The following is a 26,799-nucleotide window of genomic DNA, read 5'->3' on the forward strand; positions in this document are numbered from 1 at the left end:
CAATCAATAAATTCCTCTTGAAACAAACTTTGTTGTATTATTTTAATTTAATACTGTGAAGCTGCTTTGATACAATCTGTATTGTGAAAAGCGCTATACAAATAAACTTGACTTGACTTGACTTGACTATTACATTTCGGGATCTGACAGTTCCCGTTCTGAGCTCCTCTAGTCCTTGAACCCACAGCCCTGAGAGAAACTACGCACTCACTCAAGACCTGTGGGGCTTGCTGATTTAAACATTTATGCATCAGCTTCAACATCGAAAATTTAGTGAAATTTGCAAAAGATAAAAATGTTTAATTCCTCAGACTAACACAATGATGTGACCTAATGGGCTTCCTATCTAGGATTTTAACTGCTCTGTTATAAATCATTTGAAGTGGCTTAACTGTAGTAACAGTAGCCTGTGACCATGAGCAGATGCAGTAACTCATATGCGAGAAGATCATGGCGTGCATGAAAGTGTGAGCAGCATGAAAGGGTAGGTAGTCCCTGATCAGTCTGAATGTGTAAAGATTTGCTTTGGCTACACGGCAGATTTTTTTTATATGACTGTCAAATTTAAGTTGAGAGTCAAGTACAAGGCCCAGGTATTTGACATCTGAGACCTGCTGGATCTTATGCCCATTAATCGATAAATTTAGTTCTTCTGATATGGACTTGAATCTTGAAGCAAAGCAAACAGACATAGTCTTTTCAACATTCAGTGTCAGACCTGCATTTTGAAACCACACCGCCACAGTTTGCAGGTATTTTGCCAGTTCATCAGAAACTGCATGTACACTTTTCCCTCGCACATAAACCACTGCATCGTCAGCGTACATCTGAAATCCTGCTGTAGGACATGAGTTTGGCAGATCATTAATATACAGTGTAAAAAGCACTGGCCCAAGAATGGACCCTTGCGGTACTCCTGTATTCATTTAAAAAAATGTAGACATTTCATTATTGACCACCACACACTGGTCTCTCAGTTCAAGATATGATTTGAACCACTGTAAAGTTAATGATGTGAAGTTAAAATTAGACAGTTTATGGATAAGAATGTCATGATTTAGAGTATCAAACGCCTTTTTGAGATCCAAAAAGACGGCACCAACGATTTCTCCACTATCTATTGCACGAATTTTTGTGAATTTTAGTTGCTGTTCTGCATTAACTTGTTGCACCAGTTATTCCACTGACGAAACAAAAAACGTATTAAATTCCAGTGCTATTTGTTTACTGTAGATGCATCAACATCTATTCCATGTGATAATATTAGATCTAGAGTATGATTACATCAATGGGTAGGTCCTGATAAGTGTTGTCTAACTCCAAAAGAGTTTACAATGTCTTTAAATGCCAAACCCAATGCATCTTTTTCATTATCTATGTGTATATTACAGTTTTTCTCGATTGCTTAAACACATTTCTTGAAACTATGCCTCGTATTCTCAAAACAGTAAACACAAATCCATAACGTCTCACCCAATTCCCCAAACAAAGAGCACACTTTTTTTGGTACAAAGAGCACACTCGGGCCTTAAGAGAGCAGCCAGAAAAATGGAGCGTTGCTGGAAGAAAACAAAACTAGAGGTATTTCGCATTTCATGGAAAGAGAGCACGATTGCGTACAGAGAGGCCTTAAAAGCTGCTAGATCTGCTTATTTTTCAAACCTATTAGAAGAAAATAAACAAAACCCTAGGTATTTATTTGAAACAGAAGCTAAACTAACGAAAAATAAATCTTCAACCCCAGACATTTCCAAGCAGCACAGCAGTAATGACTTTATGAACTTCTTTACTAACAAGATTGATAATATCAGGGAGAAAATTATAACTATGCAACCGTCTACTACGGTATCGCATCAGGCAGTGCATTGTAGTGTCCTTGAAGAAATGTTTTATTCATTTATTGCTATAGGAGAGGAAGAATTTTGCAAACTCTTTAATTCATCTAAATCGACAACATGTATGTTAGACCCTATACCGACTAAGCTACTGAAAGAGATGCTTCCAGAGGTCACAGATCCTCTTCTTAATATCATTAATTCATCTTTGTCTCTAGGATACGTACCGAAAACCTTTAAGCTGGCTATGATTAAACCGCTTGTTATAAAAACGCAGCTTGATCCTACAGAGTTAGTCAATTACAGGCCGATCTCGAATCTACCCTTTCTGTCAAAGATATTAGAAAAGGCAGTATCCTCACAACTGTGTTCCTTTATAGAAAGAAATGATATCTGTGAGGATTTTCAGTCAGGATTTAGACCGTACCATAGTACTGAGACAGCTCTCATTAAAGTCACAAATTATTTGCTCTTATCATCCGATCGTGGTTGTATTAGTGTTACTCGATCTTAGTGCTGCATTTGACACTATTGACCACAACATTCTTTTAAATAGACTCGAAAATTATGTTGGCATTAGTGGAATTGCACTAGCATGGTTTAAATCATACTTATCTGACCGTTATCAGTTTGTAGCAGTAAATGAAGAGATGTCTTATCGATCACAAGTTCAGTATGGCGTACCACAAGGCTCAGTACTAGGACCGTTGCTGTTCACTCTGTACATGCTACCCTTAGGAGATATCATTAGAAAGCATGGCATTAGTTTTCCCTGTTATGCTGATGATACTCAGCTCTATATTTCTTCAAAACCAATTTGAAAGAAAACGAAACTTACCAATTCACAAAATTAACAGAATGTATAGCTGATATAAAAAACTGGATGACTAGTAATTTCCTACTTCTAAATTCTGAAAAAACAGAGATTCTAATTATTGGACAAAAACTCCCACACGTAATAATCTAGAATACTGTCTAACACTTGATGGCTGCTCTGTTAAGTCTTCGTCGTCAGTTAGGAACCTGGATGCAGTGCCGTCGCAGGTGGGGTGTGAGGCCCTGTGCGAACTTGAAATGCGAGGCCCTGCTCTTTGATGTGGATGGTCAATTGCGCATGAATAACAGTCACACGGCCGAAGCTGTTCTAGTTCTATTGCACGCATAATCTTGCTGTAATACGATTTTATAAAGTAGAATATACAGCATAATCATGCACATAGTCTCAGCTATGACATTTTGCTATTTATTTCAGAGGGGAAAAAATAAACTTTGCAACGAGTGGCTTTACATCAAGTCAGCTCGAGAATTTTCATGTGAGTACATAGATTCGCATACTCAGTCAATGCGTATTCTAATGGTCAATGGTCTAATGGAATATTGTAGAACTTTCGCCAAGTGAGTCAGAGGTTCTGGGTTCTAATCCGCACTCGTGTAGTTTTTTTTTTTTCTCGTATAGTTTTTTTTTTCTCATCAAAACCGATTATGTTCATCAGTGGTTGTATATCAAGCAGACACACGTTTGTGTGCATTATGTTTTGTGATTTCACCAGAACGAATAGAGAGTATCCGCGACGGATTGAAGCGCGCGTCCGAGTGAAGACAGTGCGGCCTGTGCGCGAGCTCGGCACACAAGAGAACACTGTATCCGCGCCTCTGATCGCAGCGGCAACGAGCACTTTGATCACTTGATTTAAAAAACACATTTCAGAGCTAGATCGTCTCTTATTTAAAAAACGAACGAAATGAATACTCTGCTAGTTAACTGGAGACGTTTTATTTATTTGTAGAATTGGTACATTGGTACACACCAATTCGTACATGGTGAGATGTTTTAAAAAGTGGTGGGGACAAAAAAAACTTTTCTCCTAGTGGCGTGAGGCCACAGTCTATGCGACGGCTCTGCCTGGATGTGCTCTTTGATACCAATCTTTCATTTGAAAGTCACGTGTCTAGTATCTGTAAAACCGCATTTTTCCATCTTAAAAATATACCTAAATTACGCCATATGCTCTCATTGACAAATGCGGAACAATTAGTTCATGCGTTCATGACATCAAGGCTAGATTATTGTAATGCTCTACTGGGTGGTTGCCCTGCACGCTTAATAAACAAACTACAGTTGGTCCAAAATGGTGCAGCTCGAGTTCTTACCAGAACCAGGAAGTATGACCATATTAGCCCTGTTCTGTCAACACTGCATTGGCTCCCTATTAAACATCGTATACATTTTTAAATATTGCTGATTACTTGCAAAGCACTAAATGGTTTAGCTCCGCAGTGCTTGAGCGAGCTCTTAACGCATTATAGTCCTTTACTTTTATTGCGATCTCAAAATTCCGGCCAGTTGATAATACCTAGAATATCAAAATCGACTGCTGGCGGTAGATCCTTCTCCTATTTAGCACCAAAACTCTGGAACAGTCTTCATACCATTGTCCGGGAAGCAGACACACTCTGTCAGTTCAAAGCTAGATTAAAGACACATCTCTTTGACCTACCATTCACATAATACATTATAGACATCTATAATTCAATGTTAGGCTGCATAGATTAGATCAGCCGGAACCGGGAACACTCCCCATAAATCCTGATGTACTTGTTACATCATAAGAAGGATGGCATCTACGCTAATATTAGTCTCTCTGTTTATCCGAGGTTTACCGCAGTCCATCGGATCCAGGCCGGATCCAGATCTGATGAAGGACCTGCGCCTGGACACGATGACAACGCAGTCCTGAAGTGTCAACCAGTCCCTCCCCTGTTTCCTGAAGTCAGCCGGATCCCGTCTTGCAACTGCCTTCCTCAGTCTTCAGCCCTCTTCCTGAGATCTTCTAGCCGCCATCTGAAACAGAGACTCTGATTATTCTTCAGTTAAAGGGATACTCCACTTTTTTTGGAAATAGGCTCATTATACAACCCCAGAGTTAAACAGTTGAGTTTGATCATTTTGGAATCCATTCAGCCGATCTCCGGGTCTGGGGGTCCCACTTTTAGCATAGCTTAGCATAATGAATTGAACCGGACAAGACCATTAGCATCTCTCTCAAAAAAATTAACAAAGAGTTTCGATATTTTTCCTATTTAAAACTTGACTCTTCTGTAGTTACATCGTGTACTAAAACCGACGGAAAATGAAAAGTTGCGATTTTCTAGGCTGATATGGCTAGGAACTATACTCTCATTCCTGCGTAATAATCAAGAAACTTTGCTGCAGTACCATGAGTCCAGCAGGCGTAATGATATGACGCAGCGCCTGATAATAGTCCCCAGCTCGGTAGCCTATTATCAGGCGGCAGGCGCTGCGTCATATCATTATCATATCATATCATATCTTCTTCTTCTTTCGTGTGTCGTCATCAAATGTCCAGCTCAGTAGAACTCAGCCACGTTCTCATCTCAGGTCCCACGTCGAAGAGGCCGGCCTCCGAGGGTGGTTTATACAGTGGACAGGTGGTAATTATGTGCTCAGCGGTCTGCTCTGGCTCCCCACACTCACACACTGCTCTGTCCTCCAGGCCCCACTTCCTCATCGATGCTTTGTAACGTCCAACCCCAGTTCGCAGGCGGTTTAGCAGAGTCCATTGCCGGCGTGGCAGATCCTCTCCTTCAAGACCGCCTCCAGGGTCATAGATGTAACGGTGGATTCGTGAGGGCCCTGCTGACTCCCACTCCTGCTTCCAAGCTGCCGCGAGCCATGCCTCTGTAGACAGGTCCTCAGGGATGGACCTGAGCAGGTCTTGTGCCGCCTTGTTGTACGGGTGGCGGGACTTCAGTCTATGAGGAGGCAGTGCTGTTGTGGTGGTATTGTGCAGGATATGCCAGTTGTATCTTTGGGCTTTCCTTGCAAGAGCGAGGGTAGCAGCCTCTCGTCGGAGGCCGGCCGGGGCAATTCCCGCTAGTGTTGGCAGATGGTAGACAGGGGTAGAATTCAGGCAGCCAGTTATAGTCCGAAGGGCGGTGTTTATGGCAGTGTCGACTTTCCTGGCGTGTGGGCTTCTGCACCAGGCTGGGGCACAGTATTCAGCTGTGGAGAAGACGAGAGCTACTGTTGATATTCGAAGCACCTTGGCAGTTGCACCCCAGCTAGTACCAGCGAGACGTCGAATTATTGCGACCCTTGATGACACTTTGGCCGTCACTTCTTCAAGGTGTTGTTTGAATGTTAGAGATCTATCCAGGCGTACGCCAAGGTACCGTGGGGCTTGCTGGAACTCAAGACGCTTGTTATTAACGAATATGTCCAGTTCCCGTCTGGCCTCACTGTTGTTCAGGTGGTAAGCTGCTGCAACTGTCTTGCCGATGCTGAGCTGTAAACGCCACTCACGCAGGTAGGCTGCCAAGGTGTCCATGTCCTGGTTTAGGCTGGCCTGCATCTGCTCCCATGTTTGTCGTCTCATCATAATGGCCAGGTCGTCAGCGTAACCATATTTCCGGGATGTTGTTTCCGGTAAGTCGTGGATGTAGATATTGAATAACATCGGTGCGAGGACAGAACCCTGCGGAACACCATTCCTCAGCCTTCTAAGCCTGCTGCATTGACCGTCACTGGTCTTTAAGGTGAAGCTGCGGTTCGTCACCATCTCAATGATGAACTTCACCATGTGCCGGTCGGGAATGATCTTTAGTAGCTTTAGGTGGAGTCCGCGGTGCCAAACGGTATCGTAAGCGGCTGTGAGATCAAGCAACACTACTCCAGCCTTCTGTTTTTCCTGAAAGCTGTCCTCAATGTCTTGGGTGAGCAGTGTCACCTGGTCAACCGTTGACCGACCGCGCCGGAAGCCAGCTTGTTCCCGTGGGAGTTGAGGGTCCACTATTGGCTCGATACGATTATAGATCAGCCTCTCCAGGATTTTGAATGGAACGCAGAGCAGTGAGATGGGTCGGTAGGATTTGGGGTCTTCAGCAGGCTTGTTTGGTTTTGGAAGGGCTATAACAGCAGCGCGGCGCCATATCTTCGGGAGCTTGGACCTCCGAAGGCATGTCGAGTAGAATGAGCAGAGCCATACAGATGTTCTTACACTCTGGTGAGTCACAAACTCAGGGTGGATGTAATCATGGCCTGGTGCTTTCCCTTGTTTGGTCTTACTCAAGGCAGTCTGGAGTTCAGCTGTTGTAAATTCCCCTGACAAGTTGGCGTCCACACTAGCTGCTCTACACAGGGAAGTCACCTGGTGTGATGTTGTGCGGGCAAAGTTCTTATCAGCATCAGGGAAACAGCTGTTCTTAAGGAGCTGGGATGCGATGGCATTTGCTGTTATTGGGCACCGGGAGGTCGATGGTGTTCTACCTGTCAGCTGGTTTATTGTCCGCCACGCCTTACGGCTGGAGTGGGTGAAGTCAATTGACTGAACTACTTCTATCCACCTTGACCTTCGGGTGGCATCTAGCTTCTGCAGAAGTACCGTTGCAGATTCTTCAACTTCCTCCCTGGAGCTTGCCTGCTGGTGGACATGCAGGAGGTGGCTGCATTCTCCATCCCAGCCCGGGATGTAATTTGTGTTAAAGCCACGGGGGATGGTTTTCCTTGCTGCCCCATGGAGTACTCTGCAGTAAGCAGCATACCCAGCGTCCACATCGGCGTTGTCTGGATCTGGGAGACAGAATGATGTTTTTTCTGTCTCCTCAGTGAATGACTGCCAATTTGCCTTACGAAAGTTCCATCTCCTGACGGGTTTCCCTACAACTGGCTGCACCAGGGATGGGACCTTTATGATGGACGGTCGGTGGTGTGAGCGGGGGAACCTATCCAGGACACGTCTCTCTGGCTTTTGAGCCGTGTGCCACACAGCGAAAGCCAAGTCCGGATTGGTGTGGGTGTTCCAGCGTGCTGAAAAGAAGCTTGGAGGTTCTTTGGGGTCGAACAGCAGCAACGCATTGGCACTGGAGGCCCATTGGCTTAATATCTCTCCATTTGGTGTAGTATGACTGTAACCCCAATCTATGTGTTGGCAGTTAAAGTCCCCTGCATAGATGGCGGGTGCAGGTGCCGGTGGAAGTGATGCCATGGTCAGCATTGATGGTGGGGGCTTGTAGACATTGACAACCGTTGTGGTCTGCACCTTAGTGGACAGCCATTCGATACTCGAGCCTGGAGGAGATTGGCCAGTGGCTGTCCAACTAAGGTTGTTCCTTACAAAGGTTGCAAGTCCATGCTGTTTGCTGTGGGTAGACCCAGCAAGCTGGAAACCGGGCAGTTTGAGGATGTTATCACTGTCACGGTGTGTCTCCTGGAGGAGGACGGCTGCTACTTTGTGGGAGTCAGCGAGATGGTAGATGACTTCCATTTTGGCGGTGGTAAGGCCCTCTACATTAAGTTGGAACACCGACAGACCTTGGTACTCGATGGTCGGGATGGTCACTCGTCCTGACATGGACGCACCATGTCCCTTCGGTCTCTTGCACCTCGGTCTGCCAGCTAGATGATGACTGGTTGGCTACATTAGTTTCGCAAGCTGGTCTTGCACCATTTCTTGCTACTCACGGAGGAGGCCACGTGAAGGCTGTCGTCACCTCCTCCTTGTGGTATCACCTCCTCCTTGTGATATCATATCATATCAAGACACAACATGTAACTACCTATTCACAGAGATTGAAAGAGTTTGCATGGAAAAATTATGCACCACAATTATGCTGGAGCATACGTGGACATACTGATGTTGACCATTTACATGTATTCTGGAGTTGGCCAAAAATATTACCTTTCTGGAACATGGTTTTGATGGAGATCCAAAAGATTTTAGGTTATAAAATATCAAGAAATTTCAATACATTGTATCTGGGAAACACTACACATTCAGTGTTGAAAGGAGATATATATCTTGTTCATATATATATATATATATCTGATGTCATGTGACATGATAATGTCAGATAAGCTTTTCCACTCTTGCAAACAGAGGTAGGATATGAGGTGTGGAGAGACATCATGTATCATTGGAACAACTTTCTGACAGTGTGTGGGACATCCGACTACTTTCCAAGAAGGGGCACAACTGATTTACAAATATCGCTATAAATATGGACAGGAATTGAGGCAGTAGCCAATGACAGCACTAAAAGTAAAAGCTGCAGGATTATGTACGAGTATACAAATATGTATGAGTATCGTACGAATTTGACAACTTGTTAAATCTTGTGAATTATTAAGACTTTGAGACTATGTTCGTACTGATTGGGCTATGGGTTTTGTGAGAAAAGGTTTAAGAAACAACAAATGCTTGATAAAATGTTTGATTTAGGGTTAAAACTAACACATACATACCACTGCGAATATTTGCCTTTGCAGCTGTCCGTCTCCTCCGTTTACTTGTCCTCAAACAATAATGGGCTGACTGAGTCCGAAAGGCCCTTTTGGTCTTTTCAGCTGAAAAAAAGAGAAAAGAAAATATCATTATGTATCATATTTTTAATAATAGTAAAAGAAAAATGACTGATTTACCTTACAAATATTGGATGTTACATTATTAAGCATTAAAAGCATGTTAAGTTTTGTGGTTAATATGCATTTACAACAAATATCACTTTAAAACTACCAATACTGAGGTAAAAGCATGGTAAGTTTTGTTATTACTGTCCTTTACTACACCCATCACGGTAAAACGTACTCGGTTACATAACGTAACCTCGGTTCTCTCTAGAAGAGGGAACGAGTATTGCGTATGTTGCTTACGCTACGGGTAAAGTCATCTTTTCTCGAGATCTGAAGCCAAAAATTATCCTTAATTTTGTATTTGTCAACGCAGTGCGGCAGCCAGCAGACCATAGCAGGCTGTATAAGCGTGCTCATTGGCTGACCTGCGGCAACTGCAGCAGCCTATCGGTGAGCCCTGCGTGACGTCACAGCCCGCCAGAATGGGTGTGGCTAGTGTGTATAAAGGAAGGGCTCACAGGCTGGAAATCTGGTTTTCATAGACTGAAGCGAATAAGCTCGTGGCGCGACACAGCAGGTTACGCAATACTCGTTCCCTCTTCTGGAGAGAACCGAGGTTACGTTAGGTAACCGAGTACGTTACTAGAGGTTCTCTCGTATTGAGAGGGGCATAGGAGGTTATCACTGTCCTCGCTATCGGATGCTGGCAGAGCCGATAGGGAGATGATCTGCGCCCTAAAGGGAGTGCCAATCGCCTTGGGGACGTAACCGTGTCTCGGTTTGAGGATGACTTTAGAGTCATTCGGTCCAAACTCAAGACATGTGGGGCTAACGGATAGCGCGTGTAGATCCCCCACACGTTTTACTGATGACAGAGCTATCAGAAAAACGGTTTTGAGCGAGAGGTATTTCAGATCCACGGATTCTAACGGTTCAAAGGGAAACGCTTTTAGGGCCTCTAGGACCAAAGAAAGATCCCACATAGGAACCGAAGGTGGCCGCGGGGGGTTCATCCTCCTGGCTCCTGTAAGAAAGCGGATGATGAGCTCGTCCCTTCCTATCGCACGGCTGCGCGTCGTCTCCGCGAACGCTGCAATAGTGAACGCTGACATACACTTTGAGCGTGGAAGGGGACCTGCCCTTGTCCAACAGCTCTTGCAGGAAGGAGAGCACCCATGAAACCCCACACGTGCGTGGATCCAGGCTCTTAGTAGCGCACCATTTGGAGAACACTGACCTTTTAGACGCGTCGAGTCTTCTCGTAGAAGGAGCTCTAGACTGCGTGATCGTGTTCACGACCCCTTCTGGCAGATCAGCGGGTATCCGTTGATTATCCACGCTTGCAGAGACCAGCGCTCTGGATGGGGATGCCAAATTGATCCACCGGCTTGAGAGAGAAGATCTCTCCTCACCGGGATCGGCCATGGGGCTACGTGCGACAGCCTCACCAGTTCTGGGAACCAGGTTTGGTTCTCCCATCGCGGGGCTATGAGGAGCACTGAGTGGCGCGTTTCCCTGATCTTCTTGATTACCTGTGATAGCAGTGAGATCGGAGGGAAAGCATACAGCGGGCGGCTGGGCCAGGTTTGGGCCAGCGCATCCTCGCTCTTCGAGAGGAATCTCGGGCAATGAGCGTTGTCTTTTGACGCAAAAAGGTTGACTTCTGCTCTGCCGAAAAAGCGCCACAGTGACTGGACTGTCTGAGGGTGCAGAGACCATTCTCCCAGGGGAATGTTGTCTCTGGACAGTCTGTCTGGGCCGACATTCATGTGGCCCGGTACGTGCGCGGCTCTCGGCGAGCGTAACAAGTGGTGAGCCCACACAAGAAGGCGTTCTGTCAGTTGCAGAGATTCCTGGATCTGACACCGCCCTGGTGGTTCACGTAGGACACCACGGACATGTTGTCCGAACGGACTAGAACATGGTGGCCCCATATGTGTGGGAGGAAACGTTTGAGCGCGTTCTCGACCGCCCTCATCTCCAAACAGTTTATATGGAGGCATTTCTCCTGGTCTGACCACAGGCCAAAGACCGGTCTGCCCTCGAAGGCGTCGTCGAGATAACTTTTCGGTGCGAGATAGCTCCCATTGTCACTCCCCACTGGTACCAGTCAGCCGCTAAGCAGGGTCTCAGTGCTGAAACGCAGCTCTGAGTCACTCTGATTCGTTTGCCGCCGGACGCCCAGGCTCGGTGAGGCACTCGAGCGTTCAACCAGCGTTGCAGCGGGCGCATACGCAGTAGACCCAGCTGAAGTACTGCTGCAGCTGATGCCATACAGCCCAGCATCCTCTGAAATGTTTTAGAGGTGCGGCGCTGCACATCTGGAAAGACGCGGCCAGGCGTTGACCACGGCGCGCGCTGTGTCAACAGCCGAGCCGTCATTGCCACAGAGTCCAGTTCTAAACCCAGAAAAGAGGCTGACTGACTGGGCAGTAATGAGCTCTTGGTCCAGTAGACCGTGAGACCCAGGCTTTCCAGATGGCTGAGAAGCACTGTCCTGTGAGATATAAGTTCCATCTCTGACTGCGCTAAAATCAGCCAGTCGTCCAAATAGTTCAAAATCAGCATACCCTGACTTCACGGGGGGGGGGGGCCGCGTCCATGCCGCGTCCATGCACTTCGTGAATTTACGGGGTGCTAAAGACAGGCCGAACGGGAGGACGGTGTACTGATATACCTGACCGTCGAGGGCGGATCTCAAGAATGGCCTGTGACGGGGTATAATCTGGATCTGAAAGTATGCGTCTTTCAGATCGAGAGAAATAAACCAGTCCCTCGGGCGAATTTGTGCGAGGATTTGTCTGGCCGTGAGCATTTTGAACGGTCGCCTCATGAGAGCTTTGTTCAAATATCTCAGATCTAAGATAGGTCTGAGAGCTCTGTCCTTCTTGGGCACGAGGAAGTAACGGCTGTAAAAGCCTGACTCGCTCAGAGAAGGATGTACCGGTTCTAATGCCCCCTTGCACAGCAGCTTTGCTATTTCTGCACGAAGCTGCTACTTCCAAATTCACTCTTGTCCCGGTCCGTGCTCGAAAGCACGGGGGACGGCGAGCAAACTGTAGTAATAGCCCTGCTTACAGTATTCAGCACCCATTCTGACACGCCCGGAATCGCTTCCCATGCTTTTGCATGTATAGCTAGGGGTAGAATGGCCTCTGGGTTCCGATCACCGCACAGCGTGGGGTCGAGAACCTGTATCAGAGGTATCGGTGCGACGCGCGCGCTCTTGATGCCTGAATACGGCGGCTCGCTGACAGCGATAGCTGGCCGGTTTACACTCAATGACTCGATCACTTTGGACGGAGAACATTCTGTGGCGAGAAAAGCGGGACGCGTGAGCGCCGCCAGGGATACGGTGTTTATCAGTAAGTGTGAGCGCTCGTGTGCGGGCACAGGGCTTACGTTCACAACACGGCCGGTATGTGGCATTAAGGTTCCGTCCCCTGTGATAAAAGTGTAGCAGAGCGGGCAGTGAGTAGGTGTGGGCACTGTTTTGTGGGCACATTTCCTACATTTAACACTCGAGCAGCATATGCCAGCTCTAGAGTGGGCTCTGCATGAGTAAATGACACAGGGGGAACCGTGCTTTTGTGTAGGGGTGAACGCTGGGAAGCGGGCACATTTTCTACACTCAAGACACCATCGGCGTGAGCCGGATAGCCAGAATTGTACTCTTATGAGATTTCTCTGGGGTGCCGTAAAGACGGTGTTTGGGTGCAGGCGAGCGGGTTGTACAACGCGCTCGTTGGCTGTAAAATACACATCTGCAATTGCCTTTTTAAGGGGACTGACAGAGCGAAAGCTTTGACGGCATAATTCTGTCTGCCGGCTGACCCGGGATTCGAACACGGGTCTCTGGCGCGAAAAGCCTAAGATTCCGCCACCGAGGGAAACACATAAGCTTTCAGTTAGCGCAAGCATTTAAGAGAGCGTCAACATTAGGGTGCAGGCGAGCGGGTTGTACAACGCGCTCGTTGGCAGCAAAATACACATCTGCAGTTGCCTTTTTAAGGGGACTGACAGAGCGAAAGCTTTGACGGCATAATTCTGTCTGCCGGCAGACCCGGGATTCGAACACTGGTCTCTGGCGCGAAAAGCCTAAAAGTCCACCACTGAGCCACAGGGGGGAAATACATAAGCTTTCAGTTAGCGCTACCATATAAGAGAGCGTCAACATGTCTTGTGACGGCGTCTGTTTGCAGGCATGCATGTATTATAACAGGCTCGTTTACTGCAATATTAGTATTTCCAGCCGCCTGAACTTAGAGGGGACTGAGAAATGTGTGAGAATTGGAGGTTTGTCCGGCCTTGGTGGGACTAAAACACTTTTTCTTCCTCCTTTCACCGGTGAGTGAGGCACGCGGGGTGCTGAACATTGCTCGTGACCGTCCGCTCTAAGTTCAATATTGCAATATTGATATTTCCAGTCACCTGAACTTAGGAGGGGACTGAGAAATGTGTGAGTGACGCGCGCGAACGGGGTGCGGTAGCTTTCTTGAAACGTAAAGGAAGCTAGCCCGTGACCGTCCACTTCTGACATACCTCGTGAGCGGCGCCGTTTGCGCGGCTCGAACAGAGGGGGAGAGCGCGGGAAGAGGGGCGCGCAGCTTTCCTGCTCCTAATCCAGGCAGTCAGGAAGGGCAACCAGGAGTTGTACGCCAGTCTTTCAGACGAGGACATGATGATAGCCTTAAACCTCACCAGATCAGGTGCTATGTCAGACGGATCACCCGTGGGGTTGAGGTTAAGTGTAATATTAATCCATGTACAATCTTTATGTATAAGAAGCTCAAAACATACTTCACTAAAATTAACTAAGTTGTCACACTACTATATTTCATTTTGGAAATACTTCCAATTATTGAAATAATTTCACATTTTGGGCCCTATTTTAACGATCTGAAACGCAAGTGTCAAGCGCAAAGCGCAAGTAACTTTGTGGGCGGGTCTCGGCGCTGTTGCTATTTTCCCGGCGGGATAAATGACTCTTGCGCCAGGCGCAAATCTAAAATGGGTTGGTCTGAAGTAGCTTCATTATTCATAGGTGTGGTTTGGGCGTAACGTGAAATAAACCAATCAGAGCGTCATCTCACATTCCCTTTAAGAGCAGAGGCGCTTTTTCCATAGCGGATTGCTATTGTAACGGCGGATTTGCCAGGCGCGCGCCAGGAGCGGTTCACAGCCAAGGAGAGCAACGCTCTCGTCACGGCCGTAAAAGAGAGAAGTTACATTGAAATGGAGAAACCCACCCAAATTAACTTCGGTTAAACAGGCGTATGATAATTTGGGTAAATGTGTAAGCTAGATGTATGCTTTTATAATAAATTGTCTATCTAATTATCTATCTATCTATCTATCTATCTATCGTAATAATGTATGATTTGCAAAAATGAAAACTGCTGCTTCTGTGTAGATGAGAGAATCAAAGTGTATGCTCGTTGTGCACACGCTACATTGATTATGGCCAAGCATGCGCCCTTAAAATAGCATATGAATAACATGCGCAACGCGCCATTGACTTTAAACTATTTTTTCCTGGTTAGTGGCGCAATTGTTTTCTAAACCTGCAAAATAGCATGAAGGAACGTTTGCGCCGGAACACGCCTCCTCTTTGCGCTGAACCGCCCCCGGGAGCGCAAGTCTATTTCTTAGTTAACCGATGTGCTTCTGTGGAGGGAAAAGTCCGCTTTGCGCGGGTGCAAAATAGGAATGATACATGCGTCGGTGTACAAAGTCACTTGCGCTGGGTGCAAGATAGGGCCCTTTAAGCGATATAACTGTATAAAATAAATGTGAATGATTGTTACAGGAGACAGCTTCAGCAATTGAGTCCATCATTACGGAGTTCAAGGGACCTGCAGGCCTTGACATTGATGGAATCCACCTGATCAAATCAGCACAGGCAGTGGATTCTCACTGGGCAACTGCAAGCAAGCATCTTAGTTGTATGCAGGTGGGTAAACATTTTTGAACTAATCAGTGACTACGTTTACATGCAGCCAATATCCGGGTTATGGTCGGGTTAGAGTCACTATTTGGGTTTCTGAAACATTCGGAATAACGCGTTTACATGCGTGAGCAGAGAGAGTTACTCCTGTATACATGGAATTTGCAATATCCCGATGTAAACGGCGACGCGCGGTTAGCGTCAGGACGTACGGACAACGTTAAGACGCAATGTGCGTCATTTCCGATTCTTTTTCCTGTATCCAAAGGCAACAACAACAGCAGCAGCACGCGGATAATGAATAGTTCGGGGCAGATAGCGATCGCCTTTGTTTGCGCTTTCCTCCTCGCTCCAAAAGTGTGGTGCTGTGCTGCGTCTCGCCATGTTTACCTCTACTTCTTGTTTACTTCCGGTATACTGCACGCGGGTTTCTGTATGCGCCGTCCCTACTCAAAAGACCAAGATTCCTTGCGAATAGAACATGCGCAGAACACAAATCAATGTCCCTTTTGATGGGGATATGCCGATACGCGTTTACATGACCAAATATTCGGGTTAGAAAGGGGGTACCCCAGGTATAATATCCGGGTTTTTAAAAACCGGGATATGAGCATATCCGGGTTTTTGCCGGTGTTTACATGGCCGTGCACGACCGGGTTATTGCTAATATCCCGGTTTTGAACGGGTTATTGGCTGCATGTAAACGTAGTCAGTGTAAAATCATACAAACTCAAACTCACAGACACCATAATAAATAAGCAACATATGTTTTATAGGACCCCCCTGGCATACAGCTGTATGTGTCAGTGAAGGTGGTGGTGCTGAATGGTGTCCGCCTGAACAAGTACAGGTGTCGGCGAGGCAGTAACTCCTTGGAGGACTTGCACTCACACCTGTACAATGCCATTCCCTCACAGAGATGTGGAGTTATGCCATTCCAAGTAAGTATAAACAGCTTTAATATAAAAAAAAAAATGTTTGATTACACATCATTGTTCTTAGGCATATTTTACCTGTATCCTCCCTGCTTTTGTGCTACCCTCTCTTCCTGTGTGTGTGTGTGAGCTCTATGCTGTTCACAGAGCATCAACTGGGTGTATGAGATGCACACACACAAAATAGCCTATTGCGGACAAAAGACAAATTGTATGTCATGCTGCTGGGCGATGCCCACTTTGTAATCAAAATTAGTTTCTGATGTACAATAATGCATGAATGGTCATGTCTTTCAGGTGTATCTGATTGCATTTGCTGTGCAGTGGAACAGCCGCATGGAATCACTCCGGGTTGCTGGTGGTCATGGCAGGCAGACGTGTTGTATGGACCCGCGGCAGATTCAGTGCCTGAATCAGCAGGCTGAGGTGCTCTTCGGTAAAGAGCATGTCCTCAAGCCCAACTTTGCCGCTCCAATGCCCTACCCTGCCGTATACAAGGACCCAGACGAGGAGGAGCTCCTTGGAGTAGAGTATGCCATGTGCCAGTCAACCAGCTTCACTGCAAGGGATTACTATGCCCAGCAAGGTACACAATCTTGCATTATAACAATATACATACATACAAAGTGGTCAAATACCTATAAATATCATGCATATTCTATCCATGACAAGTATGTATGATATAGTTCATTTTTATTTTACATAATATGAAACAAATGAACTGCAGCATTGCCATGTTGTATTCATTAGTCTACTGTTAGTTGTTGTAACTGCCTAGACACACTGGTGATTAGTACATTACATATTTGCAGTTGAGGAAGAGCAGTCCCGTGAAGAAGTGGAGACGGCTGAACAAAGTGAGGACAAGCTGGCAGATGAGGGTGTGGACATGGGTGCAGAGTCAGAGGAGGATCCTATGGACACTGTCAGTGACAAACATGTCATCCTCACTCAATCAGAACAGGTGGAGGAGGAGGACAGTCCTGCTCTGCAGGATGTGCTGATGACCCAGAGCCATCTGCATCTTCCTGGACTGGAGGAAGTGGAAGCCTTGGCCCTGCTCATTTTAGAACTGGCAGACAACAGTGACCGTCACCTAGTGCCAGCTGACCTAAGGCTGAAGATTGGCACTGCAGTTGGTGCTCTGCATGAGCATGACAGGTCTGCAGGCAACTTTGTAAAAAGGTATGAGTCAAGGTGGGGTTACACCCTGTTTGGCAGATGCTTGGGAGCTGACACACCTGAGACCAGAGCAGCACAGAAGACAAAGTTCTCCTGGATGAGGTACCCTCAGGCAGCCCAGGTAACTGAGGATAGTCGTCTGTTGTACCTCATTATTAAGATGCTGAAAAACCGGCCACCAGCCAGTTGTCTCACCTCCCCCACTAAAATCACCAATGTAATCAAGGGCCAGTATAAAAAGATTGTAGACCGAGTCATTCCTCTGCCCAATCTGAATGCCAAGTCCATCTCTACATTCATGGCACGGGAAGAGAAGAAGGCTAACTACAGGGCAACAGTAATGCCAAAGGTGAAACCCCACCAAAGAGTGCTGTCAGAAGAACCAATGCCAGCAGCTCCTATTCTGCCAGAAACCCTTCCAGCTCCAGATCGACCTCAGGTTCAGTACCAGAGCCTACGTCATGCAGCTGGGAAAAGGCATGGTCAGAAGCGGAAGTAAGTTGTTCAGTTCTTCATTTCACAAGTATGTGACTTTACTACTTTATTACAATATGTGAACATATCTGAATTTATCAGCTGAATGGTTTAAACTTAAACACAACAAACCATGTGAATTGATAGTCATACACATTATTTCTCATGAATTATACTCATCATCGCATGTATGATTTATTTTTGCAGGGTAGATGTGGAAATGCTTGGGAACCGGCCCATTCAACCTAAACCCCCTGTGGCCACGTACATCCCACCCAGAGCGTCAGCAGCACCTGTCCTGGTAGTGGTTCCTGCACAGCCACAGGGACCATCCATGATGCTCTGTGGGGCATCCAGCAGTCAAGGGTTCATACCTTTCACACTGCCTCCTGCGCTGACATCCAGACCAATCAAGCCTCATAAATCCATGAAGCCTTGTTGGGCCTGCCAAGTACCCCAGTGTGGTGGGCAGCGTAAGAGGTACACGCCCTCCAAAGACAAGGCTGCTGAAAGTAGCCAAAAAATATTTACCTATTGCCCAGCAACTAGGAAGTCCACCACTTCAGGTTTTAAAGGGGTTGTGTTCAACAGTTTTGAACACTTCAAAAGTGTAGTAGATGAGGAACTAAAAAAGTTTTAAAAAATAACAACTAGAGAGCCAACTACATCTGCAACTACATCCCCCAAATCACAATAGCAGATTTCTGGGGTATGGTTTGGACCTGGTTCAGACCTGGATTAGACCTAGTTTAGATTTTGCCCAAGTTTGGACATGATTTAGACCTGGTTTAATCCCAGTAGTACTTACCTAATTTGGTCCTGGTTTAAGACATGGTGTTGGTTAGTCAGAATTACCTGTGCACAGAGATTTACATGTCCTCAACATTATTTGCACTTTGTGGGTTACAATGTAATTTAATTTGCCATGTTATTTATATTCTCATAATAAGGCTAAAATATAATAAGTCATATTGGTTACAATATCTGCCTCTTATACCAATTCACCGATTCATTATACACCATCTATAAAACACATACCCATTTTCTCATTGTCTGGCATCAAATCAGACACCAAAAAAAATATGTGTTTTTAGTGAATGTAAATACACTCACCTAAAGGATTATTAGGAACACCTGTTCAATTTCTCATTAATGCAATTATCTAATCAACCAATCACATGGCAGTTGCTTCAATGCATGTAGGGGTGTGGTCCTGGTCAAGACAATCTCCTGAACTCCAAACTGAATGTCAGAATGGGAAAGAAAAGTGATTTAAGCAATTTTGAGCGTGGCATGGTTGTTGGTGCCAGACGGGCCGGTCTGAGTATTTCACAATCTGCTCAGTTACTGGGATTTTCACACACAACCATTTCTAGGGTTTACAAAGAATGGTGTGAAAAGGGAAAAACATCCAATATGCGGCAGTCCTGTGGGCGAAAATGCCTTGTTGATGCTAGAGGTCAGAGGAGAATGGGCCGACTGATTCAAGCTGATAGAAGAGCAACTTTGACTGAAATAGCCACTCGTTACAACCGAGGTATGCAGCAAAGCATTTGTGAAGCCACAACACGCACAACCTTGAGGCGGATGGGCTACAACAGCAGAAGACCCCACCGGGTACCACTCATCTCCACTACAAATAGGAAAAAGAGGCTACAATTTGCACGAGCTCACCAAAATTGGACAGTTGAAGACTGGAAAAATGTTGCCTGGTCTGATGAGTCTCAATTTCTGTTGAGACATTCAGATGGTAGAGTCAGAATTTGGCGTAAACAGAATGAGAACATGGATCCATCATGCCTTGTTACCACTGTGCAGGCTGGTGGTGGTGGTGTAATGGTGTGGGGGATGTTTTCTTGGCACACTTTAGGCCCCTTAGTGCCAATTGGGCATCGTTTAAATGCCACGGCCTACCTGAGCATTGTTTCTGACCATGTCCATCCCTTTATGACCACCATGTACCCATTCTCTGATGGCTACTTCCAGCAGGATAATGCACCATGTCACAAAGCTCGAATCATTTCAAATTGGTTTCTTGAACATGACAATGAGTTCACTGTACTAAAATGGCCCCCACAGTCACCAGATCTCAACCCAATAGAGCATCTTTGGGATGTGGTGGAACGCGAGCTTCGTGCCCTGGATGTGCATCCCTAAAAATCTCCATCAACTGCAAGATGCTATCCTATCAATATGGGCCAACATTTCTAAAGAATGCTTTCAGCACCTTGTTGAATCAATGCCACGTAGAATTAAGGCAGTTCTGAAGGCGAAAGGGGGTCAAACACAGTATTAGTATGGTGTTCCTAATAATCCTTTAGGTGAGTGTATCTGCTTAACATTGCATACTATTGCACTGCATTACCTCATCCCCTTGTATATATTGTACCTATATTGTATATTGCTCAATGTGTACATGTATAAATCTTGTAATAAGAATCCTGTAAATAATAACTTTTTTTTGATATGTAGATATATATTGTTGAAAGGTGCATTGCGCAAGTCTCTGAGTTTTTGCAGAACTATGCCCCCTCTGGCGGCAAGCGAAACTGCAACCAGAGGTTGTCTTTTGCACTAGACAAAAGTTTTCTTTTTTTTTTATCTTACGTGGAGTTTGCGTTGGTGTTTGAAATGAACTACAAGCCGGTCTCTTAGAATCCATCTTCTACGGAGAATGGCGGCGAATACACAAACCTGCCAGACATAGCCAGGTGAGCGTGCCGTGAACGCGTATGACGTCACGCCCAGTCTCAAATTCCGACCCGAATCCCTCTTATTTATTTTACTGTACAGGATTATAGAGGCAATCGCAGTGATCAGAGAAGGGCTCATTCAGCCCATCAGGCAATTGTTTAAGCATGTATGGGTTAGAAATCGGGTATTTTTAACATGAAAAGTTGCGCAATGCACCTTAAAAAAAAAGAAAAGAAAAGAATGTTTCCAAATATATGATTCCTCTCACTGCTGTTTCCCCATTTATCCACTTGATAGAGGTAAACCATTTCAGAGGTAAACAAGACTTAGTATTGATGTCCTGAAGTGTGAAAACATTGGTCACTCTTTCCATTTCCAGATTTGAAACTAAAATGTTCCAGTTCTTTAGGTCCTTTTACAAAAGCTTGCATTTTGTTACCTTCTTTCTCTTTCTCATTCTGTTCTATTTTCTTTAACCATTCTGTTGGTATTGCTTCTTTCACCTGTTCATACTGTTGTTCTAAAGCAGGGGTGCCCAATCCTGCTCCTGCCGATCGACCGTCCTGCACAGTTCATCTCCAACCCTAATCAAACACACCTGCCTTTACTTTTCAAGTGATCCTAAAGACGTTAATTGGTTGCTTCAGGTGTGTTTGATTAGGACTGGAGATGAACTGTGCAGGACAGTCGATCGGCAGGAGCAGGATTGGGCACCCCTGCTCTAAAGTTTTGACATTAAAATCCTCTTTTATTTCTTCCACTCCATCAATAATTGCTTGTATTGGTAAAAATCCTTCTTTCACTTCATATAAGACATCTCCTACTTTTTTAAAACCAGCCTCAATCCAATGTTTAAAAAATAAATCTTTCCCTTTGTATAAAATGTTTTCATTTAAAAACAGTGGCTGATTTAAAAATTAATCCTCATTTTCTGGTGTAAAACATACATCTTTCCATGCCTCCAAAACTTCTTTATAAAACTCTGGGATTCCCTTTAACATTTCATACACAATATATTATTCCCAATTCCCACAATTGTTTAAATAAAAACTCAGTTTTCTTCCATTCAGTTGTATTCTCTTCATTTAAAACTTTTTCACTGTTTTAATTCTAAAACTCTTTTTCTTTAGCTCTGGGTCTTGCAACCCTAATCTACCGTCTCCCACTGCTCCTATTATTGTGTTGTAAGCTATTTTTGGTGGTTTAGAATCCCAAATAAAATTTAAACCTGCATTTTTAATCCTTCTAGCAATCCATGTGGGCATTGGCACCACCCCTAAAACATACCACATTTTTGCCAGTACTAATGCATTAAAAGCCAATACCTTCCCTTTTAATGTTAGTGCTCTTAATTTCCAATAATTTAAAATCCTTTCCATTTTTCCAACCACCTCTTCCCACATCAAATATCTCCCTACTTTTTCATTCTTCCCAATCCAAACCCCTAAAATTTTCAAATTGTCGTCTTCTTTAAAAGAGTAAAAACTTTGTACTTTCTCTCCTACCTCTCCTACACTCATAAAAAACGGGTTTTTTTTGTATATTAACTTTAGCTCCAGATCCCTTACAATACCTTTCAATTATATTCATTGATTTTCTTACATCATCCACATCTCTTACTATTAAAGTCGAATCATCTGCATATTGATACACTTTCTGTAATTGTTCCATTCCTTCTAGTTCTATTCCCTTAATTCCCATTTCCTCTTTTAAAGCCAACCCCAGTGCTTTTGCAACTAAGCTATACAACAAAGCTGATAGTGGACATCCTTGTCTTTTAGATCGTGTTAATTTAAAAGTGCCATTACATTTAATCTGACTTCTTACATCTATGTATAAAATCTTTATCCATTTGATAAAATTTTCCCCAAATCCAAACTGTTTCAAGACCCCAAATAAAAATGTATGTTCAACTCTATCAAACGCCTTTCTCCAGATCCAAGCTAATCACAAAACCTCTTTTCTTTTCTGCTATCATGAAACTAACCACATCTCTTATACTACTAATAGTATCCGTAATATCTCTTCCCCTTATTGCATATGCTTGGTTTGTCTGAATTATGTTCGGTAAAATCAATTTTAATCTATTAGCTAAAATTTTTGCCAAAATTTTTAAATCACTATTCAACATTGTTATTGGCCTATAGTTTCTTAGATATTTAATGTCTAAATATCTGATTAATAAATTAATCAACCCTATCCCAATAAAATTTCTCATTTCATCTCTTTTAAAAATGTCCTCATAAACTTCTTTTAAAATCGGTATCAATACTTTGCTAAAAACCTTATAAAATTCATTTGGCATCCCATCTCTTCCTGGACTCTTCCCATTACTCAATTGCATAATTGCCTCTTCTATTTCTTCTTTTCCAATTTCTTTCTCAGCTAACTTTTTGTCATCATCATCAACTCTTGTTTTAATTCTTTCTTCAAACAAATTATGTTCTTGATCCAGTCGCTCGCTTCTTAATAATTCTTCGTAAAAATCTTTTATTTCCTTTAATATATCTTGTTTCTGTCACTTTTTATCCATCTTTACTTCTTAACTCTTTAATCATTCCTGATCTTTGCCTATTTTTCTCCATGTTAAAAAGGAATTTTCTTCCACTATATACTTTGCTCTACTTCTTACCATCGCTCCTTTACATTTATTTTATTTTCTCTATTTCTTTTATTTTCTCTTCCAAATGTATAATTTTTTGTAAATCTTTTCCATCCTTACTTTGCTCTTCTTTTAGTTCCCTTCTTATTCTATATTCTTCTACTTTTGTGGCTTTTTGTATCAACCTACTATGTTCCTTAGTGCATTTACGTATATCATATTTCATATTATCCCACCATATCCTTTTATCTTCATTGTATAATTGATCTTCCATCTCTCTTTTCATCAATTCTTCTAATTTCATACAAAATTCTTCTGTTTTTAAAATCTCAGTATTTAGCATCCATAACCCTGGTCCCCTTTTTATTCCACTGTTATATCCCTCCACTACCTGTGGTGGCTCTGTTTCCTCTTCTAATGTTTTGCTGCTCGGTAGTATGTTTTCATTTGTAATTGTGTGCAGGTGTGATCTGTAACGAGTGGGCGGAGAGACCCCCTTTAAAATCTCAGGCACTCCGTGCAGAGGGTTGGAGACTTGTGTTTTGGCTACCACGCCTGTGATTGATCGTCCTGCATTGTTTTTATTCTGTTGTAGTCAATCTCCCATTTTCTGTTTTGTTGGTAATTTACTCAATTATTTAATAAACCCCCTAGACAAATGAGTCCAACTGACTTTGCGGTCATCTTATGTCATGGCCAGTGTGCCTGATCATAACAATTGGGGGCTCGTCCGAATTTTTGAAAAACTCAAAAGTTTTTGAATTGGGTAGGAATTAATATTTTTGTGAGCGACTTGTTGGTGAGTACCATCATTTTTTTCTGGGTAGAGGAGCGTGCACCTCAATAAGTAAGTCACTGGGCAGACACTGAGTCTGCCACTTTATTATTTTAGTTTCATTATTTTTTGTGGTATCCTTAGTCAGTACGTTTCGTGGGTTGTGGTAGACTGCGCAATCGGTCTGCTACGTCCTCACAAGCTTAACGTTTAATGTACACCGGGTAGGGGATCCACTGAAGACTAGTGAGGCTAAGTTTAGTTTTTTGGGGGGTAGGTAAGTAGGGGTTGGGGTGTAGCAGTGAATCTCCCAGTCTTCTGGTACTCGTTTATTTTGTATGTTGCTTTAGTGATTTAATAGTGCACTGCATAAGGTAGTGTTTAAACAGGCTGAGGTCGAGTTTAGACTTTTGTTGGCTGCAGAGATTTTTGGGGTTTTATCCCATTAGTGTGTCTAACTTTTCCTCAACTTGTCAGTATTGTGGCGTGGTTGTGTCATGTTAAAGTTGTGTGGTCATTTTGGGAATTTTGATCACTTTGTTTTTTTCTTTCTGTAGTTGTGTAGCAGCCTGTAGTATTTTGTTTTGTTTATTTTGGACTGTTATATTAATCATGTCTATAGCTTAGGAGGTTGCTGAAAACCCTTCTGTAGAGGTGTTTAATAATCTTAAAAAAGAGCAACTTTTGGAATTGGCTACTTATTATGAAATTGAGTTGTCCGCTTCCAAAAAAAACGCTTAAAACTGCTCTGCTACCGGTTTTGGTAGAGAAGAGGGTTCTGCCTCCCGTTGATATGAGAGATTCTATCCGGTTGAAAGAGCTTTCTATTCGAGAGCGAGAGTTAGACAATGAGAGAGAAGTGTTGCGTTTAAGAGTCTCCGAGAACGAGTTGATTTTTTTTTGTTAGATTTAAAAGCTAGACAGGAAAATATTGATCTCATTCACACCGGGGCTTTTTCAAAATCTCAGTATTTAGCATCCATAACCTTGGTCCCCTTTTTATTCCACTCATATCAATTTCAGCCCATAAAATCTTATGGTCACTTAAAGTTTCTTTATAATATATACCGTCTATAAATTCAACTAAATCCCTTTTACTTAACATAAAATCAATTCTACTTCTACACATGAAATCCTTCACCAGCTGTTGTCTTAAATTCTCTTATCCCTTCATTTCTTTCTCGCCATACTTCCACTAAATCATTTTCTTCCATCATACCTTTTAATTCTTTTCTCCCACTATTAGATTTAAAAACCATCCCTTCAGTAATATCCATTTTTACTAAAAATCTTATTAAAGTCACCCAATATAACAAAATTTCCCAAATTAGCAACAATTTCTTTCATTTTCCTAAAAAATTTAACTTTTTCTTTTTCAATTACTGGTGCGTGTATATTAAATATAGTCCTCTCCTTCTATTTTTACCGCTATACATTTCCCCTCCTTATCATCATACATTATTTTTTCTCCCACTCCTCTTTTGATTAAAATCACTACCCCTCTTCCTCTTCTCCCATCACCATTATTATAAAAAACATCTCCACTCCATTTCTTTTTAAAACCCTCCATTATCTCTTCTCTCCAATTAGTTTCCTGTAATAATATTTCATTTGCTTTTTTACATGTTACCTTCAAATTTTTCACTACACCTCTAACATTTAATAGTGCTATTTTTAGCAGCATTAAATGCATACAAGTTAATAATGTCCACTTCATTTATTTTCTTCTTCCACATCCACCAAAACCCCCAAAACAATTTTCGGCACAATCTTTTTCTCTTTTTTTTTGCCCCCTTTTCCTTATATTTTTCTCTTGTTATATATCTTTTTTATGCAAATTCTACACTTGGGGTTACCTTTAGCGGTCTTCTTCTGGTCGTAATCACCCTTCCCCACTCTATTCTCCCCATCTCCTCCTTTTCCATTTCTGTTTTGTCCAACTCCTCCCATCTCCTGTTGTCCTTGTATTCCAATCTGTGAGTCCATTTGCCTCTGCGAATCCTCATTGTCCTGTTCATCTTCAGTTCTTATCTCTTCTCCCATTCCTTTATCTTCCTTCTTTGCCTTCTGCTCCTTTTCCCTTTCGCATGTATCACCGTCCTCCTCTATTTCACTGTCTCTTTTCCTGTTCTCCACTTCCATTTGCTCAGTTCTCTTTTATATGTTGATTCCTCCTCTGTTGTGCTGACTCCTCCTTCCATCCTTTCTGCTTCTTTCATCTTTTCTGCATTCGTTTCCTCTCGTTGCTCTTCCCTTTCGGTTTCCACAGTCTCATCCTGCATCTGTCCTCCCACCTCTTGTTGCTCCTATTCTTCCTCTCCTTTACCTCCCCTCCAGCATTCGCATTTGTCTAGGATTTCTTGACAATCTGGGCACTTCACTACCTAGCAGTCTCTTGAAAAGTGCCCTTGTTGTTCACATTTGTAGCACTGAAACTCAGGGCAATCCCTCATTAAGTGTTCCGGATTCATACACAATCGACAGGTTTTAACCTGAAAATTATGTATGATCCTAAAATGTTGAGTTCCCTCTGCAGATTCAAACCTGGTGCTATATGGTATTCCCAGGTGGTCTCCATCCAAGTACTAACCAGGCCCAACCCTGCTTAGCTTCCGAGATCAGACGAGATCGAGCGTTCTCAAAGTGGTATGGCCATAAGCGAAATCTGCTGCCAAAAACTGGCTATTTAAAAGGTAAGAACATTAGTGAAGTAAACTAAAAAGCTTATAGCACCTGGTATTCTCAAGCGGTCTCCCATCCAAGTACTAACCAGGCCCGACCCTGCTTAGCTTCCGAGATCAGACGAGATCAGGTCTTCTCAAAGTGGTATGGCCAAATGTGCACTGACTTGTGGATAACAATTCAAAGCAAAAAGATTGCAAATGTATAAATCACAAAATAATCAGCATTAAACTAAAACAAAAAGACAAAAGTACAATAGCGAAAAGGAAAGAAAATACAATAAACAAAACATACCATGAAAAAC

At 43.6% G+C, this 26,799-nt stretch overlaps 2 protein-coding genes across 2 annotated transcripts; one reads left to right on the plus strand and one right to left on the minus strand.

Moving 5' to 3' along the window:
• Positions 1-1,994: 1,994 nt before the first annotated feature.
• LOC309501840 (uncharacterized protein) lies at positions 1,995-26,355 on the minus strand. The gene is made up of 3 exons (XM_082174139.1): positions 25,670-26,355; positions 9,097-9,198; positions 1,995-4,677 (listed from the first exon to the last, which is right to left on the minus strand). Exons 1-3 carry the CDS (start codon positions 25,953-25,955, stop codon positions 4,667-4,669), a joined length of 399 nt encoding a protein of 132 aa, XP_082030265.1. The 5' UTR covers positions 25,956-26,355; the 3' UTR covers positions 1,995-4,666.
• Positions 15,014-21,491, plus strand: LOC309500635 (uncharacterized protein). Its single transcript, XM_082172293.1, has 5 exons — positions 15,014-15,157; positions 15,928-16,092; positions 16,384-16,672; positions 16,899-17,763; positions 17,950-21,491. Exons 1-5 carry the CDS (start codon positions 15,152-15,154, stop codon positions 18,380-18,382), a joined length of 1,758 nt encoding a protein of 585 aa, XP_082028419.1. The 5' UTR covers positions 15,014-15,151; the 3' UTR covers positions 18,383-21,491.
• Positions 26,356-26,799: the final 444 nt, after the last annotated feature.

The sequence above is a fragment of the Leuciscus leuciscus genome (assembly GCF_965113295.1).
Source record: "Leuciscus leuciscus genome assembly, chromosome: 6".
Lineage (NCBI taxonomy): Eukaryota > Metazoa > Chordata > Actinopteri > Cypriniformes > Leuciscidae > Leuciscus > Leuciscus leuciscus.